Here is a 19,541-nt window from a genome sequence, read left to right as displayed (position 1 = left end):
GGTGAGACCCATGGCATTTTTCATAAAGTTCATCAAGACAGTAAACACGATATTCTATATGATGCCTTTATGGCATGTTTTGTTTGGCCTGTGTGGCATGATCTGTCAAGAATTTCTGGTAAGATTTGAATGTTTGTCTTTATAGTAAGATATGAATAAATTATGTTGGTTTTAGCTAAGATAATGTATTGAGATACTTAGGGTTAAAAGTTGAATAAGACTTGTAATTTAACTGAATAAGTCTTAAGTGTTTTCGTGAAAAGAGACGTCTGTCTGTATGTTAAGAAGAGTATCCCTCGTGATGATCTATAAATATTGAATTTTTAGTGTATTCATAATTATGAGAGACTTAAGAAATTATTAAATAATTTAATTCGTATTATGTGAGGGTTGAATCTGAGTTATGCAAAATTCATTATGTCTAACTTGTATTGTATCTTCTTCTAAAATTATTTAGAATATGAGTTAGTGTTATCTTGAGTTTATGATATTCGTAATAAAATTATATGAAATTCATCTAAATGGTCTATGCAATACTTTATCAGTATGGGTATGTGTCGTATTGAACTAGGGCATGTTTGGGTGTGAATTTGATGGTATTTAGTTATGCGTAAGTATTCGTCAGTCATATATGCATTTACCCATGATAAATGTCAGTGAACAACTATTTTGAGATAAGTGTATGTGTTAAGGCATGGTTTGTTGGAAGTGGACTCCTAGGGTATGTTCTATTGAGAAATTAATATGTAACAAAAAGATTTATGAAAAATTTAGAAGGACATTCAATTAGTTAGATAAGGAAGATTGAGTGTGATAAGAGCATGATATTTGGCATATAAAAGTATAATAAAATTGTAGTGGTATCCATTAGAAATAATGGTACAAAAGAATGGTTGGAGCACAGTAGTTCAAATAAGAATGCAAAGTATTAATCAATTTATTGTTGTAATAAAGCTCACTAAGTACGTTTGTACTTACAAGGTTTGTTATTGTTTTTCAGTTATTTGGGAAGAGACTTCGCCTAAAGGGACAACGCTAGGAGTACGCCAAGGTGGTGACGGAGTGGGCTATTATGCATACAGCGAAAAAGTGGTGTAGTATGGGGATACGTCTTCAGTGTATGTCTTTAATAACAAACTTTTATATTGTAAAGATTTGTATCAAGTCTGATGTAACAATTTATCTTAAAATACTTCATTTGTTTCAGATAAGTTTTTCAGTTAAAACGATAAATAAAATAATTAGAGAAATGAAGAATTATAAATTGTTTCATAAATTTTTGTAAATAATGTGTGTAGTAACGCCCGAGATCGGAACCTGACGAATATGGTCGGGTTGAGGGCATTACACAATCTATAGCTTGGATTATAAGAACTTATATAAACCTAATTTGATGTGAAAATTATGTTAAGTTATAACTTTTTTTATAATACATAAATCGGGTAAAAGTAATATAAAATTTATGATATATATAAGCTTTATAAAATGTTTTATAAAGTGTCTAATAATTTTAGAACACTTCCTATAAATAATTTTTTTTCATAATTTTAGAAAGTTATTTTTATAATATATAGTATAAATAAGTTATGTTCATATTTTGGACTCACCTTTGTATAAATAAATATATTGTAACACTTTTTATAACAGTTTTATAACATATAAATTATTTTCTACAATATATTGTTTGGCCATAACTTTTAAACTTTTTAGGATTTAAATAATATATATATTTTTATTTCTTTATAAAATGAATTAGTTATATACGGACTTAAAATATATCTAATCCAACCTACTACTGTGGATTCAATTATAATTTTTATAAGTTAAACTCTTATAAAAAATAATTTCTCAAAGTTAAATTATGTATGAGTGTTTGAAAAGCCATAAGATAAATTGGATTTGAGTGTAATTACTCACGTAATTACTTCAATTCTCATCCTCCTTGCTAAGTATTCGAAAGTACAATTGGATTAGGGCTAAGTTAAAAAAAAGATCAAACAAGTCAAACCGGTAATTGGATTTGGTTCGTTTCGGGTTTTTTATAATTCTTTTCAGTTTTGATTAGATGATGTCATTGAACACTGAAAAGTAAAAAAAAAACGTTTAAAATTTCCAAAAAAAAACCCAATATTTTTTGAACATATAATCCCAATATATAAACCCATTTAAAACCCAAAACAAAACTCATTGCTTCTAAATTTTAATTATAACTTTTATTATACTTTTATATATTTTATAATTAAATAAAAATAAACCTTTAATCTAATTTTAGTGTCTGTTTCTCACGAATGCATTTATTATTTATTGTTGTTGTTAAAACTTCCAAGAATTCATATGTTCATCTCTTTCTTACTTATTATGTATTGTGTTCTTTTTCTATTATTATATTTGTTAAAACTTCTAAAATTTTGGTTATCATTATTAACCTTTTCAAGTTGGGTACTTTTTGTTGTCATTACACATTTAGAATTATAAAATACAAATAATTTAACATTTGATTATGTTCAGTGAAGATTGAGCGTGATTAAATCAAGGTTTAATTAGATTTTTAATAAACATTTATAATTATAGATTTTACAAATTATTTTTTAGATAAATATATTAATTAATATATTATGTGCAATTGAAAATAAAATAAAATTGTCAAATAGTGTCTAAGAAACATAAAACAAAGATAATTTTATATAATTAAAGTTAAAAAGTTCAAATTCAAAGACAATTTGTCTAAATAAAGCCTAAAAACGATATGGAAACTCAAACCGAACCGATTTAGTACGATTTAGAAATAACCAATTTTTTATGCCCACTGATTCAGTTTCAATTAGGAAAACAAAAATTCGAATACTCCGATACAGTTCAAAAAAATTGAATTGAATTGATCTCACCCTTAAACTAGACTCCTCCAATTATACCCAATTTAGTGGAAGACATCAATTATAATAATTATCTAGATATGTCACTTCTATCTAATTACAAATAATTACACTTAAATCCAATTATTAAATAGCTTCCATAACTCCTAAAATTTAATAAATAAGTACTATAAGCATTCAATTAAAAACACCTCTTTTCATCTATTTTTAATTTTCAATTTGATTATATAATTAATCTTTTATAAAAAAATAGTTTTTCATCACAAGAATAATTGAAAACAGTGAAACATTTTTCACGCATTTTCTTTTCGAATTATTAATTAGTTGTCGATTGAGTCTTAACTTAATTGGTATGAGTATTATTATCAATGCAAGAAAACATAAGTTGAAATGCACTATAGCGTATTATCATACTATTTATGCGTTAGGGAAGAGTTATAAGTAATTCTAAACATTATGGTAAAAAAGTAAATATAATCAAAACTTATAATAAAATTATTCAAAATAAATCATTAATTAATTTTCTCTGAAAATAGTTAGACTATTAAAAATTATTAATTATTATTCCGTTTAAATAAGAGAATAAATGTATTTAATTTTTTTCACTAAAAAGCAGACATGTCGAATTTAATTTTTTCAGGTTTTAATCATTTCAATTTCCAACTAGGAAGTCACGAGAATTTACACGGGCACCTGCTCCGGGTCCCAACTGTCAATCAGATTTTTTATGTATTCTGGATTAAAATTATTTATAAATCATAAAAGTAAAGTTTTCCTTTTTTCTTAAAACATAAGTAAAACATAAAATTAGTATTTATTTGTACTTGTTTTTCAAATAAATAAAATTAGATATAAGTTTTTTTTTTCTTTCTCTTCTTTTAAATGGTTCCGTTGAGTCCTTCCTAGTAGGTTAATTATTTGTTTATATTAAATTATAAAATAAAAATCTTAATGTTAAAATATGTTTTAAGTCTCTATGTCTTTTATATATTTGGAATTTAATTTCTACTTTTATTTTTATTTTAGGAATTTAATCCTTCTACTTTTCGGATTTAGAAATTAGGTCCAATTATTACCACCGTTAAAATTCTTCTATTAAATTCACTGTATAACATTTTGAAATTATAATATATATTAATTTGGTGTTTCAAAATATGAAATTGTTTATATATGCATAAGTGCTCACTTCTTTACTCACTACAACAAACAAGTAACTTTCCATATTTATGTGATTGACAATTTATTGAATCGGGTTTTTGGGTTGAAATGAAATCATGGATAGTATCTAGTCCATTAATGAAGATCATATAACTTGGAGAAACATGATTAGATCAGATCGAGTCTATTTAATTTCTTAGAGTGAGAAAATTGGATTGGATTGGAACGTTGAAGTCTTAGCTCTACAACAATCCATGTTTACCTTGTTTGTTATTATTATATTGTTTTCAACTAGTTTAATTGTTGTTTAATAAAGATTGTGATAGATATTGATTATGTTAGCAAGTCCCGAAAAACTCTATATAATTAAGAGACTTGCATGATGTATTGAGTATTGAGATCACTTAATATGTTCAAGTGAGGAACATTATTTTTGCGAGTGCATTTGATTATAAAACCTTCGTGTTGTGATTTTACAAGCTAAGTTTTTAGAAGTGCAAATTACATGAGGAAATTGTCACTGGGGATGTGATAGGTTTAGGTTCACTTGTTTTAAGTGTTTGAAATTAGTGGATATTTCTCACTGAGCTAGGCTTCGCAGACATAGGGAAATCGAATTGTATAAATAACTTTTGTGTCCGATGTTTTTGTTCTGTATTTTGCAGTGTTTGGAGAAGTGTCGACTTCCTTAGTCACTTCTACCAGTGCTTAACTTGTTATTTAACAATTGTTTCAGGTTAACACTTGGTATTCATGTAACATTAAAAATAATACTAAAAATACTGATTAGGATTTTTCTTAAAAACACCTTGTTGAACTCATCATGATAAAATAATTGTTTTTATTGGAGTTGTGTTCTTAAGAAAATTGATGAAATCATTTTGATTGAAATAGTCAACAATATTAACTATTTAGACTAACTAATAACATTATAAAGGTAGAGGAATCAAATTATATAAAAAAATTAAAGTATATAGATTAAATCTTAAGTTTCATCATAGTATGTGGGATAAAACTAAAATTTGACTACTATTTTATAATTTTTTTAGAAACAAAGCAAACTTAAAAGAAATGGAAAACGTGTCAATCTCTAAGACTTTTAATGCATTCAATTATATATAATCAAATGATATTTTAGTAAAAGAAATTAACAATATGTATATTTTAACTAATTAATAACTTTATAAAAATATAATAAAATTGTTAGAAATTAAATCTCAAATTTAAATATGATAGAGAACAAAACTTACATGATTTTAAGTAGAAAATAGTTTTAATGTTATATATATACTTTGAACGTGATTTTACATGATTATTATTAATTACTTACATGTAAAGTAATATTATTATAATTGTTTAACATAATTAAATATAACAGTATTTTAATCATTAAAAATTACAACAATAAAAATTCAAACTATATATAAAAGTTAGAATGAAAATAAAATTAAATTCTAACATTTTAGTGATTTTACTTATTATTTGAATGAAGTTACTTAAAAATATTGATGTATTGAAATAATGTTAAGTTAAAATTGAACATCGATAATGATAATATAGAATGATTGCAAAGCAATAAGAAAGAAAAATAAACTATACAGATTTTATGTGAAAACCCTTTCGGGAAAAAACTACAGTAGAGGAGAAGAAAATTTACTAATGTAAAATCGAATAATATAAGAGGAGTTTCGATTAAATCTATTTAAAGGTTGAAAAACCTTATTCTAATCAATGTCAAATAGACAAAGTGTAGTTCTATACAGATTCTACTTCGGCCCTCGGCCTTAAGCCCTATACATATACCCTAATTTTAACATTGTATTATTTCTTAATAGGATTTGAGTCACACAACTCTAACACTAACCATTTATCTTATTAAAATGCCAATAAAAGTTAAACTAAAAAATGAATGAATATTTTTTTTATAAGAAAATATGGATAATCTTAAGTCATATGAAAATATAATTTAATGTTGATAAGTAATATAAATTTATCTTTAATAAAATAATTTTTAATATTCAAAATTTAATAATTCTAAAAGAATATTATTTTAATGTCAATATAATAATATAATTAACAATAAATTATATTTTAGTCTGTTGAAAAGATTCTTTGAACCCATTATTTTTCTATTTAAAACTAAAGTGTTATATATATATATATTTATATTAATTTTTTGGTTAATGAAAATAATAATAATTTAAATATGAAGTAATTCTCTACAAAATATAATATTTTTATTTATTATAAATTTATTATAACGAAAGTCTTTTGAAAGAATAAAATTTTTATTTATAAATATGATAAATTTTTGGGATAAATCTCAAAATTGTTCATGAAAGTTGATTTAATGTGTAATTTGATACATGAAATTTAATTTAAAGTAATTATACACAAGAAACTTGAATTGTGGTTCATATGAATTTATGAAATTTAATTTTGATTCAATTATACACATTTAAAGAAATGAATACATACATGTATATTCAGATTGGATTAATTTAAATGTTTGTGTATGCAATATATAAACATAAAATGATGCTAATTCGACAATATTGTTAGTGATTTGTGAAAATCAAATCAAATCAAATCAAAATTTCATTTATAAAGATTTTGTATAACATTAGATATTATATATAGTTTTAATATTTGTCTGTAAATATAAAATTATTTTATAAAACAAATAATTTCTCAATTAATTTGATTAATAGATAACGATCATCTTAGTAAATCCTTGTTTTGGATTTGACCTAATGAGACAGTTAAAGGGCGTTTATCAATGATCATATTATTTCCTCAGCCTTCCGACTCCTTTGCAGTTCCATTCTGTTGGCAGTTTTCCCACAACTATACCATCCTATTTTCCAACATTTATTCTTGTTTATTGTCCTCAATTCATTCTTTTGAATCTTTTACATATTATTTTTTAATCTATTATTAAAAAGAAAATAGACATGTTGTCTTTAATCATGTCTTGATCCATTCTTGGTTGTCATATGATGGTGATGGCCATGGATTGGCTTGATTTTGGTTCATGTGAATTCAGCCTTTTCTGTATTTCTTTCCCATGCATGATCATCACTTTCTCGTTCTTTGTTTAAAATTTGTTGTCTTTTTCAATCCTGGGTCTTGCTCGAAATTCAAGTTCCTTTTGTCTCTACTTGCAGATTCCACAGCAAGGTAAACTTTTTAGCCAACTTCATCATCTTCTTCCGTCTCTCCTTCTCTTTTTTTTTTGTTTTTGAAAAATATGGTAGACACGGTTTTCTTTTGGCGTTCATCATCATCCAATCTCTTATTTCGTCTTGCTTAAATGGATTCTGATGATAATTTCTTTTATGAATTATGCAGATTGTGATATCCAAGTGGCCTTTTTGATGTCTTCTCAACTCTAGATGCCTGTAATTCCCAAGGTTGTAGTGATTATAAGACTCGGTATGTGCTAAACCCGTTGTTAAATTCTCCTATTCAATAAGGTTGGTTATGAGAAGGATGTAAAATTTTGTGAATTATAAATGGACTTGTCCTCTACCTGTAAGCTTTCGAGGTTATTCGGCTGCTTTTTCACTCCTTTAACATGCAAATGTTGCGTTGCTTTGGTCACTATTGCTCTGTTTTTCAGAGCTATCTTTCTTCATTCATTTTCTGGCTACGGTGTGATCAAGTCGAATAACCTACGCTTGATTCTAAGCCCCTCTTTACACTTGGAATCTCATGAAGGGATTCGTGGAGATAAGTTCTTGGAAGTTCCTCAAATTGTGTGGGGATTAAACAATCAGAAGATAGCATTTGCAAGAGCTTGTCTAACAGCTAGAATGTTGAACCGAACTCTTTTGATGCCTAGCTTAAGTGCTTCACTTTTCTACAAGGAAATTGACCTCTTGCACCCTATTTCCTTTGATCAAGTCTTCCAATATGAAAGGTTTAATTCACTTTGTAACCGGTTTGTACGGTTGGGTCGTTACTCGGACCTTGGGAATCAAACAAGAAAATATGATCTCCGAAAGGGAAGTGGAAGAAAGTGGACAGTTGAGAGAGACCTGGAGCAGCTGAAGCAAAGCAGCCGAGGTCCTATTGATAAGTACCAAGTGATTAGTATGGCTGGAAAGAATCCGTTTCTTTGGCATGATCATTGGCCCGTTAAGGACTATGCAAGGGTCTTTGAGTGCCTTGTGTTGGTTGATGAGATTGCTAAAGAAGCAGATAAAGTTGTGTCCAAGATTAGGCGGATTGGAAGAAAGCTTAGGAGCAAAACCAATTTCGGAGCAGAGGGTTCTTCACTGTCACATGCTCCTTATGTAGCCATCCATATGAGGGTAGAAATAGACTGGATGATTCATTGTAAGAAGTTGGAGCAACGATCAAGGATAAGCCAAATTTGTTGTAGCAAGCAAGAGATTATGGAACGAGTGGGGAACATTGTGGGCTTAGGATCTACGGCCATTGTTTATCTCGCGGTTGCCGATAGCCTACTTAATGATTCTTCAATATTGGATGGTTGGAAAAGAGGGTTGGTTCCTTTCGAGAAGAAGAAATTAGGGGTAGATGGAATTTACAAGAAGCATTCATATCTGATTCAGTCAGCAATCGACTATGAGGTGTGCTCAAGAGCTGATATATTTGTAGGCAACAGTTTTTCCACTTTTTCTAGCCTCATTGTTCTTGAGAGAACACAAAGGGTGATTAGAAGGGGCATCACAAGCTCATGTGGCATTGATGTTCGATGGCCATCTTATGCATATAATATACCAGGGGAATCAAATGGTCCGCAGAAGTGGATGACTAATATGTCTGATTCAAATCTCAAGGCAATTAGTTATGGTTCTAATGCCATCTCATGTTGAAGTTTATCTAAGTTGTGGCCTGCGGGTGTTATCATCACTGCAGGTTCACCATTTTTAACCCACTTCATCCTTCAGGTTGCATATCAAGAATAGGAATAGGAGAGAATATCAAGATACAGTTGAATACTGAGATAGGTAGTCTTTCATCTTTTTACATTTTCAGAGACTATATTTCATTACGAAGCCATTGTCCTCTTAGTTCATGTTTTAATCAAACCAAATGATCTTCACCCTCAACTAATAGATAAAATTAAGAGCTTATTTGGAGATTGGATTCGAGTGGAAAGGTGGAGTGAATCACCACCGTTTGTTGCCTTCACTTAGAATCAAAGAATTAGTTCCATTATCATTACGTAGGTCCAACGTTGGCGGCGCTGTTCAATTATGACCAATGATGGGAGGAGTTGTAGTCAAGTGAAAACGTGTCCCTTATTTTTTTCTATTACCTTATTTAACTTATTTATTACTTACTTTCATAAAAGGCTTGCATCTTAAGTAAATAAACATCTCTCAACCATCAAGCCAATAAAGAGGGTTCATAACTTCTTTTTTTTGTTATACATATATGTATGTTATGGCCATACATACAGATAGAAAACGAAGGGTCATTCCATAGCCTCACTCTAATTAGAAAGCCTGTATTATAACTTCTTGTTGCCAAAAATTCTAAATATTATAGTGTCCTTGCCGAGAAATCAAAAAAGAAATCCCATTTGCTGTTATAGGTTAGTGTGGGAGACAAGCCTTGATGTAGACTGAAAATGGCAGTGCATGTTTAGGTTTTCCCATAAAATGAATGGTTAATAAACTTATCACAACACTTTACAACCACAAAACCAGTATAAGATGACTGCTATTAATATCATTGCAAAGATTTTGTTTCATTAACTTCCCATTCAATTTGATGACATCACCTAGATGTTTACCCTATCATCTTTCTTTTCCCTTCAAGAAGAAATCAACTACCACGCAGACAATCTTCCCTGCAAACTAACAAGAACTAGATAATTTTTGAGGAGTGATGATCTCATTGTGTGTAAATGAAAATGGAGCCCATAGAGTGAGAAATTCTTTGCCCCAGTAAACCTTATTGGACTCACTTCATTGGAACCAAGGAAGCTGATGGAGGTCCTTCATGGAATCTACATAAGAATCTGTGCAGAGAGGTGAGGGATGATGGTCGCTTAGACTAAAACCCCCAGCAAGGAACCTTTTGATTAGTGCCCGATGTGATCTTTCTTGGTCTGAATACGCATCCATGATCATAGGAAGTGAATTGAAAGTCTCCCATGCCCATTGTATTCAGCACCACATGAATAACAGAACTCATGCCCGCACCTGAAAAGTAGGCATGGAAGCAAAGTCGGTTTCAAGCCATATAATAAACGAAGCCATATACTGAAAAATTGTTCGTGCTCAAAACATCAAATCTGAACAAACCAGAGTTGAACACAAGCATACAGAATTCATTAGTTCAAAGGATGGCCAACTCATTAACCAAGTAGTTAAGTCATGGATGACTTTGTTATAACTTTATATCATATGATGCACCAAATAAAGTCCCTACACCAAGAGACCATCTCAGCATAAAAGGGCACTTTCCTGCAACCCCCTTTTTCAGCATTCCAACCAAGTTACCATTCAAAGATAGTCCTTGGTAAACAGGCCTGTTACTAGATTCAAGTGCAGCAAATAAGACTGTGCCTCAGAAGAAAGCAAGAAAACTGCACCAAATATTTAACCTCTAGTAGGAAGGAAATCAACATAAAAAATTTTCATCTTTCAAAGTTCAATCTGCTCATTATTTAATCAATGAAAGCATTGTTCTTTGTAATACTGAGCACTACTGATCTTACCAGCATGTCATATGATAGCAACCTTGAGTAAGTTCAATCATCCTAGTGCACTGCTGGCAAGGTTTCCATCTCTTGTTCTGTGCCAAGAGATGCAAGGTAATGTCTGCAGCATCTCTTTCCTCAAGAGGGAGGTTTTGATACTCTTCACAACTCGTCGACGAATGCCATGGAACTCCACATTCCACACATATAAACCTTCGACAAACTGGGCACTCAACACAGCTATTATCCGATTGAGTAGATGAACTAGCCCCAGCTGACAAGCATTCACGAGGGTCAAGCAAGATAGAACAATTCCGATAAGGACAGTAGATTCCATTTCTAAAGACTCGTAGAAAGACAGTGGAAGAAAGGATCTACAGTCGACAGTGGAGATGTAATATTTGCATCTTAACTGATGGCACCTGATTGGGACTGGGACGACTGCAGTTTACCATAAACATAAGTTCTCATACAATGGGAACAGAATTTATGAGAACACTTAATGTTAATCATCATCAATGTTGGTTTGTCCTCACAGCAAATCGAACAATTTTCAAGTGATTTATCTCCCTTGGCAGGAGAAGAAATGACTCCTATTGCTACTTGAGCTAGCTGCAACGGTCTCAAAAGGTTGATGCTTGGGGTAAGTTTCAGAACAAACTCTTCCAAATTATGAGCCAGTTCTAGGATCCTTTCCCTCAGTGCCAACAGAAGTGGATTACCAAGTTTTTTCTTGTACATTATCTGCCAGAAATTCACGTCAGTAAAGCATAATTCAAGGTAAAACATGAAAGCTATTTGTGTTACTATAGACATTGAACTTCAAATAAGCTATTATCTATGAAAGCAACTATTAACAGTTAGCCGGAGTTAACCGAATGAATGGACACACAATTCTGCATTTAGTCAATTTAATAATTAAACAGATAAATGTTGCAATAAAGTGAGTTTGTAGCACTAGCTTTGAAGAACCCAATTTCAAAACTTAAGATACCAAAATTTCAGCTTACTTGATCCATAATCCATATTCCCTAGCGGGTGAATATCAACAAGACATACATATCTTCTGTAACTCCAAAACATTGAAAGAAAAATGAAACTTCAAATTACACGAAGGTTCAGAGATATCATATGATGAACAATGGTGTCATAACAACGACATAATCATTAATCTTGACCGACCTGATCATATAACAACGGGGAATCAGCAAAAGCATATACCGTGCGGATTTTGTTCTGCATAGCCGCTGTCAAACCATCCATTAAAGCTAAATAATCAACCACGGATTCGTCCAGATAAAAGTCAAGCTTTTTCTGCACTTGAATAACCGGGCTATTGGCTGATCCCTCCATTACGACCCCAATTCCTGAAAAGCCAAAAAAAGAATCCCCAAACTCAGCTAAAGAGATGCCCTTGAAGAACATCTTCACCGAAAATTCATTGACTTCCTCTTTTACCACTCCTTCAGTTTCCTTCCATACATCCTCGTCTTCACAATAGCTACGAAAGTCTTCCTCATCTTCTTCTACGCCAACTATGGATTCATCAGTTTCCTCCATTTTTTGAACTCCAAATGGTGGCAACGACCTCTGCTACTCTTTACACTTCAAGTAATTACTTATATCCAAAGCTAAGCAAAACCAATCACCGAATTTGATGAAGCCAACAGTGACCTTTTCTAGCTCATATACTTAAACAAAATCCTAAATAACCCATCACGGAAATTGACCAAGACTGCAGGTTTAATCACCAAAATCTAACTGAAATCAAGAAAAAAAAAAAGTTCCACAAACCAAAAGTTTATCTTCCAGTTCTTGATTCCAAATTAGAATCTAACAAATACACATCAGCAGATTAATTTAAAGCTCCAAGCTCCGTTCAAATAAATTAAAATTAAAACTTGGCACTTCTAAAAGAAGCAACCACTAATAATGCTATAACCCCAGTAGGGGAAAAGGAAAACACGAATAGAGGGAGAGCTATATCTACTGAAATATCAATCCCTGCATATTTTTGCTTGCCACATTGGACAGGTTGAAGCTTGTTGAAAATCTTAAAACTTCATCAACTAATGCTTGATGGAAATACAAACATTCTTCGAGTGTTTGACCAACTAAACTATATTGAAATAATGAATGGAGTTATGTTTTGTTAATTCTAATATTATATATATTCTTTTTTTTAACCAATATTAAAACTACATTTAGCATAGCATAGAAAGTCCTACGTAACATCTCGAAATTTTCGAGAAGACATTGTTTTGCGATTTGATATGCTAAGATTTAGAAACTTGGAAAATTAGTCAATTAAAGAATTTTATGAAAACAGAGTTGATATTTGAGATTGATATGGATGAAAAGAATTTTAGAAGTTAAAATGAGATGAAAAGATTAAATTGTAAATTTTGAAAAGTTTAAAGGTAAAATTGAAATTTGACAAAATGGGGAATGTGAATTATTATTTAATTTATATAAGAATAAGTTGGAATATGTATGAGTAAAATGCAAATATCTTTTGGGATTAGATTGGAAAGATTTGATAATAAAGAGATTAAATTATAAATATACCAATTTAATTGAGAAAAGGATAAAAGCATCGTGTATCAAGTATTAAATGAGAACTAAGGAATTTGGGTTGATTAATAATTGTTTCTTATGAAAAAATTGTACAAAGGGTAAAAAATAGTACAATAACCATTTTTCCACAAAAGGATATTTTGGTCATTCTCAATGGTTTTACGATAGAAGTATTAGTTTGATTAAGTTATTGATATTTGGGATTAATATGAACCTTTGGATTAAGTTACTTTAATATGATCAAATGTGGACCACACAATTTAAATGTACTTTGACTAAAATATGACTTTGGATTTTTTTTTTTGGTAGAATAAACTAGCATTAAGGGATTATAAAATGAAAATCAAACTAGGGCAACATAGGACCATTATAATCAACCAGTAGTAGATCCCTCACTATAGGTGGTGGCTCTTTAATCAGTTCTAATCTCATGAAACATGTAGCAGTATACTTGACCAAGTGATCCGCAACTTCATTTTGAGTTCTTGGAACATGACAAATACGAACCTTCCAATTTCGGTTTAGTAGTCGATAAATTAGGCGAAGCTTCGCCAGCTAAAATCGTCTCCACCAATAGGGCATTGTCACATTCCAATTCCAATTTTCTAAACCCCTTATCCCATGCTAAATTTAGACCCTCAAGTATTGCCCTTGCTTCGACCTTGAACACTGTGTCATCCCCAAGCTTCATTGAAAAGCCATATAACCAAGTCCCATTCTCATCTCTAAAACTCCTCCAATGGAAGCATATGATCTAGTTGGTGATACTGCCCCATCCATATTGAGTTTAATCTCGCCTACATCCGGAATAGACCAATGCAAAGTTGTCAATCGAGGATTATTAAGGTAGTTAATAGAAATTGTCCTCATATAGTTCCTCATCCAACTTATGTCTGTTATTGTTTATTGTATAAATCTCACACCAAATTGTAATATAATATTTGTGTTTATAATGGAATACAGGGAAGTATTCCGAGGATCGTATCCAAGAGAGTATGGATTAAATCTATTGAAAACTTATTTACAATAATAAGACTAAATAATAATAATAATTAAATCCTATATTATGATAGATCATAAAATAAAAGATTAGAAATAAACTAAAATAAAATAAATAGTAAAATAAACAAATGACTAAATAAATAAAACCAATTCAAAAGATTAACTCATTTAAGGGGTTGTAATTAATTTAATATTAGGGTTTTAGGGGGAATAGCTATCAATTAACCAAATATTACCTCTCGGCCTCTAATCGATTAATCAATTGGTTGATACTCGCTTATCTCCCGACCTCACTTTCTTAACCAGGATAAATCACATTTTACTTGGCAAAACTTATCTCTCGACCTTGTTTAACCTATGATTACTTCCAGGATTTCAAGCCTAGGGTTTAGAAACGCGTAATTTAAACCAACTAATCCTATTGGGAAACCCTAAATCCTTTGTTAATTACACCCCCATCCACTTGTTACTCTCTTTTAAAGGATTTAGCCACTCATATTATTCAAAATTTCAAACTCAATTGAATTAAACATTTAAATAACACGATTGAATCGAAAGAGAAAATAGATTAGAATAATCTTCGATTTGATATCGATTGAAGAATAGAGTAGTGAATCTCTGAATTGAAATAACGAATATCGTCTCTTGTGAAGGCAAATAACTAAAATAATTTGATTAAATAAAGGAACTTTTGGGTCGAAACTGATTCCAAGAGAGAAGAACAAAGAGTTTATGAAAAGTAAAAGAAAACTTAATCTAATCCTACTACTAAACTACTAAGGTTTTATTTATAGGAGTGTTGCCAGTTCGAATTAGGTCTACGACACGTCATAGGTCTTTGTATAAAATTTATTGTACGGACGAAAATAACCCTGAAATACTTGGGTACCACTCGACCCTATATTACACCATACACAATCTATGGTGTGACACGATAAGAAAATTGTGGCTTCCTTAGTTCATTTCATGCTTTGACAATTTAGGAAGATTATGGATCACTCAACCCTTGCTCCTATATCTATTGAGCCTATAATTCATCATCCTACACACTCAATTACACAAATTACCACTACCTAAGGCTCGTGTCGGTATAATAAGTTACAACACTCACAAAATGTGTTAGAAAAACACTTATTTTACTAACTTTTACTACTAACTACAACATACCAAAAATGTAATAATAAGTACTAAAAGTTCTAGAAAACATGCTCTTTAAGTGCGAAAGTAGACCGAAATAACTACTACATTTGACGTCAGGTCAAATACCCCCACACATAAGTCTTTTTTTGTCTTCAAATAAACTAAGCAAAAACAAAATAAAAACTGAAAACAAACTAAACTGAAAACAAAAAATAAACATGCAAGAAAAGAAATTGTACTTGAGTTAACTTGATACAAGAAATTGGATAGAAATATATTAACAAGATAATGTACATAAACATATAATTCTAGAATAAACATATAGTTCAATAAATTACAAAGAAAACAAATAAAAGAATGTTAAGTATAGGTTTCCTTCAAAATCGATATACAAACAAGCAATTATGTTCAACTGAATATAAGTGGTAAAAATATCAAAACTTGGCACAATGTCATCCATATAAAGTACTACCTAAGTCACATATGACTTTTCAGCTTGTAACGTTCTACACCTTAGTTTGGTTCAAAATTCAAGAACAGGCTTGACAAAATAGCTAAGCACGAAAGTAGTTTGGCATATTGTATTGTCCCCGATACTCCCCAATTTCGAATAATCTCACCACCATATATCCACTTATCTCACCTTCCTTTTCTCTCTATTATTAAGGCCTAGTATAGTATTCGCGAGTATAATTATCCGAGCTCGTATTTTTTTCGAAAAAATATGTGTTCTTTTTTTCCAACTCACTTTGCTTTTATTTTTTTCATCGAGATTTTCTCGATTAGTATTTTGTCTTATTTTTCTACAAGCTCAAGAAATCTTATACTCACTATACCATACAATACCTTAGTTCACTCACTTTTTTATCTTTTGAAACCTCTATGATGTATCTACCTAATCCTTCAATATCAAGAGTCGAATGTCTAAATCTATGCAAGGACCAAGAAATAAAGCATAAATAGATTATTTATTAGGCTTATGGTTTCATTTCTGGTTCATTAAGAAAATAGATTTAGACTCAAAATAGGTACAAAGGAAATATTCACGGGATAACTTTTTGGCTTAAAAAATTGTTTACCAAACAATGTATTAGGTCGTCCTTAGGTAATTCAATACATGAATTATATCGGCAAAGTCTATCAATTTCTACAACCTATAATTTAATTAAACATGCATGCATGCTATTTATTTATTTATTTATCATATGGTATGCTTAGCATCTTAAATCTATTCACAGTGTAATGAATTGAATTAAGTAGTATAAAATTAGAAAATTTAGAATAGGTTATTATCAAACTAAATTTATAGTTTATTCACAAAATCCTATTAACATGCTCCTAGACAATAACTTTTATTTCTACAAACTCAAGTATAACACCTTATCCCAGTTCCGATTGCTCAGCTTGAGTTATAAGGTATTACGACATTAAACCTTGAATATATTTTTTAATATCAATAAAAAACAAACAAATAAATCATATCCATTCGTTTCCATACTATTCAATCAAATCGGGAACTAAATCAAGCCTATGGAACATTTAAAACAAGCAAGGAACAATTTTAGATTAAAATGAAACTTTTACAAAATTTTGAGTAGAAAGTGAAAACAGAGGTCACACGACTGTGTGACAAGGCTCAACCCGTGTGGCCAAACCGTGTAATAACTTGTGCCTATGTATGTCGAGGTCACAGAATCTTATCTCCAGGCCGTGTAACTTTCTAAGACCTTGTGGACAAACCTGTACCAAAAACCAAAGAGGTCACATGGTCGTGTCATGCAATCGTGTGGGACACACGGTGATGTGGCAAATCGTGTACCAGCCGTGTATGCTCCAAAACACCTTCAAACACAAGCCATTTCGCATACCAAAACTTAGACTCCAAGCTATGCATTAACCAACTTTCACTCTTATTCAAAATATGCCAAAATAAGCCAAAATATATCAATTCACAATCAACCTATGTGCCTAACCAATATGCCCTCATTGGCACCACAATTTCAAACATAAACAACAACCATTCAACCAAAACATATATCACAAGTTAAACTCATTCAATCATCATCCAAATTCTAGATTCCAAAAGCCAAATTTCAACTATACATGCCAAATTATCACATGCACATATATCTCATCTTATGTTCATATCTTACCATAACCAATTCGACCATTTCAACTAAACACAAAACATTTCAAGTTGCTTATTGACATAAACATACCAAAACAACCATTAAAAGTTCATTTAGATACAACATCATTCATTCACCATGACATGCCTCAACTAACCAACATACCAATTAAGATTTACATCAAAACATACGCTATATTCTTCAAAAGGCACAACATATAACCATAGTACTTATACCATACATAGCCAAATCTCTATTTACAAGCCACTTATAATCGAGCCAAAACAAAAAAATTATCTATCAAATAAGTTGTCAGATAGTGTGATCTCCAATGACATTCCAATTGATAGCAAAAGTTTGACAATCTACAAAGAAATAAAACCAAATAAAGTAAGCCTGCAAAAAGCTTAGTAAGTTCGTAAAAAAACCATGACATACCTATCAACTTAACTACAATTCATACAAATGTAATACTACTAACTCTTTGTCATATATCATCATCTCAACTATCGAAAATACTTAAACCTGGATGATTCATATCACCAAAACATAACATATTTATAATATCCCATTTTTTAGTGGTGTCAAAAATATTGGTTTCGAGACCACAATTCTGATATGAGAGGTTGTGTTTATTATTTAATTAATTATTATGAAGTTACATTAAAGTCGTACTAAGTTTTGGTGAAGAAATTTCAATGCTTAGTTAGTTAATTTAATAAAAGGACTAAATTATCAAAGACACAAAACTTAGTAATTATTGAATTGTATTGACTCGATAGTTTAATTACTAAATATAAGAAGACTTATGAAATAAATAGTCCATAAGGTTGAAAGATAGACGGTTATGGGCCTTTTAATTGTTAAAATTATAAGGTTATAACTATGGGTAAACCTGTAATTATATAATTAGATTAAAGAAAAATAAAATACAAAATATGGCTATCTCTTTTTCATATTCTTCCATTGAAAATTAAAGGGAGAAGTCACCATTTTTGGAGCTCTAAGTTCGGTTACTACATTCCTCTTGCATGTAAGCTTGTTTCAATTCCGTTTCTTATAATTCTTATGTTTTTGTGATCGTTACAACTAGATCTAGCTAACTCATGTCTTCTTTTTTGAAACTTTTAAGAATTGTGGATTTCACCATTGATGAATCCTTATTATTTTGGATGTTAAGTGATGAAATGGAAGTTTTAGTTTATGATTAAAATTAGTTATAAATTAATTTTGTTAGCTTTTGAGTAAAGGATTAAGTTGATTAAATATTAGAAATTGATAGAGTATTTTTGTTAAATTAGAATAAATGAGGCTGATTTAGTAGAGTAAAACATCATTAGTATGTTTTGTTACAAATTTTGTTAATTTTGGAAATTTCGTGTTTAAAGACTAAATTGTGAAAAATGTAAAAGTTTAGGAAAATATGTAATTTAATGAAAATTTAAGGGTCTTATGCATTAAATGGAATGTGAATTTTAATATATTGAATTTAATTACTATATAGATTAAGAATCGAGCCAAAAAGAGAATAACCGAGGAAAGGGAAAATTACGAAATAGTCCTTGTGTGTTAACCGAAATTGAATCGTAGGTAAGTTCATAATGATTTATTATATAAAATAAAATGCTTGTGAATATACTATTTATTTCTAATTAGTTATTGAATGTACGAGAAATTCCATTAATTATTCATATGAAATTGAAAAGAAACGATAGTAGTTTGGTTTGGAGTTGTATATTTATATTTATAAGAACATATTAAGGATATAGTTTACGTACGGAAATGGTGAAGTGCTTCTGTATGATGAGAATGTATTAAAGTAATGGATTTATGTGTATTGCTCGGTTGAACATAGTAATCGCGTAGGATACGATTGGCATGGTAATAGGTTAGTATGCGCGCTTGTACGAGATTTGCACTTCGGTGCCTTTGTATACACTTTGGTGTCTTTGTTCGCACTACGATGCCTCTAATTCCACA

The 19,541-nt window shown here is 30.3% G+C and overlaps 1 protein-coding gene and 1 pseudogene across 2 annotated transcripts; one reads left to right on the top strand and one right to left on the bottom strand.

The window, feature by feature from the left end:
* The first annotated feature begins 6,847 nt into the window (after window positions 1–6,847).
* LOC105774411 (O-fucosyltransferase 23) lies at window positions 6,848–9,356 on the top strand. Of its 2 annotated transcripts, none has more exons than XM_012596903.2 (2): window positions 6,848–7,211; window positions 7,383–9,356. In XM_012596903.2, exon 2 carries the CDS (start codon window positions 7,547–7,549, stop codon window positions 8,873–8,875), a length of 1,329 nt encoding a protein of 442 aa, XP_012452357.2. In that variant the 5' UTR covers window positions 6,848–7,211; window positions 7,383–7,546; the 3' UTR covers window positions 8,876–9,356. The 2 variants fall into 2 exon arrangements, with proteins under 2 accessions (XP_012452357.2, XP_052487891.1); XM_052631931.1 differs by lacking the exon at window positions 6,848–7,211 and adding an exon at window positions 7,241–7,284.
* Window positions 9,357–9,696: 340 nt separating this feature from the next.
* On the bottom strand, window positions 9,697–12,837 carry LOC105774412 (E3 ubiquitin-protein ligase RSL1-like; annotated as a pseudogene).
* Between the last annotated feature and the right edge of the window lie 6,704 nt (window positions 12,838–19,541).

This window comes from Gossypium raimondii, chromosome 6 (assembly GCF_025698545.1).
Source record: "Gossypium raimondii isolate GPD5lz chromosome 6, ASM2569854v1, whole genome shotgun sequence".
NCBI classification, from domain to species: domain Eukaryota; kingdom Viridiplantae; phylum Streptophyta; class Magnoliopsida; order Malvales; family Malvaceae; genus Gossypium; species Gossypium raimondii.
Note: the sequence above shows the minus strand (reverse complement) of the source record. Positions and strands in the feature narration are given on the sequence as shown.

Excerpts from the sequence above, each read along its gene's own strand:
- LOC105774411 (XM_012596903.2), top strand. The coding sequence starts at position 7,547 with ATGGACTTGTCCTCTACCTGTAAGCTTTCGAGGTTATTCGGCTGCTTT.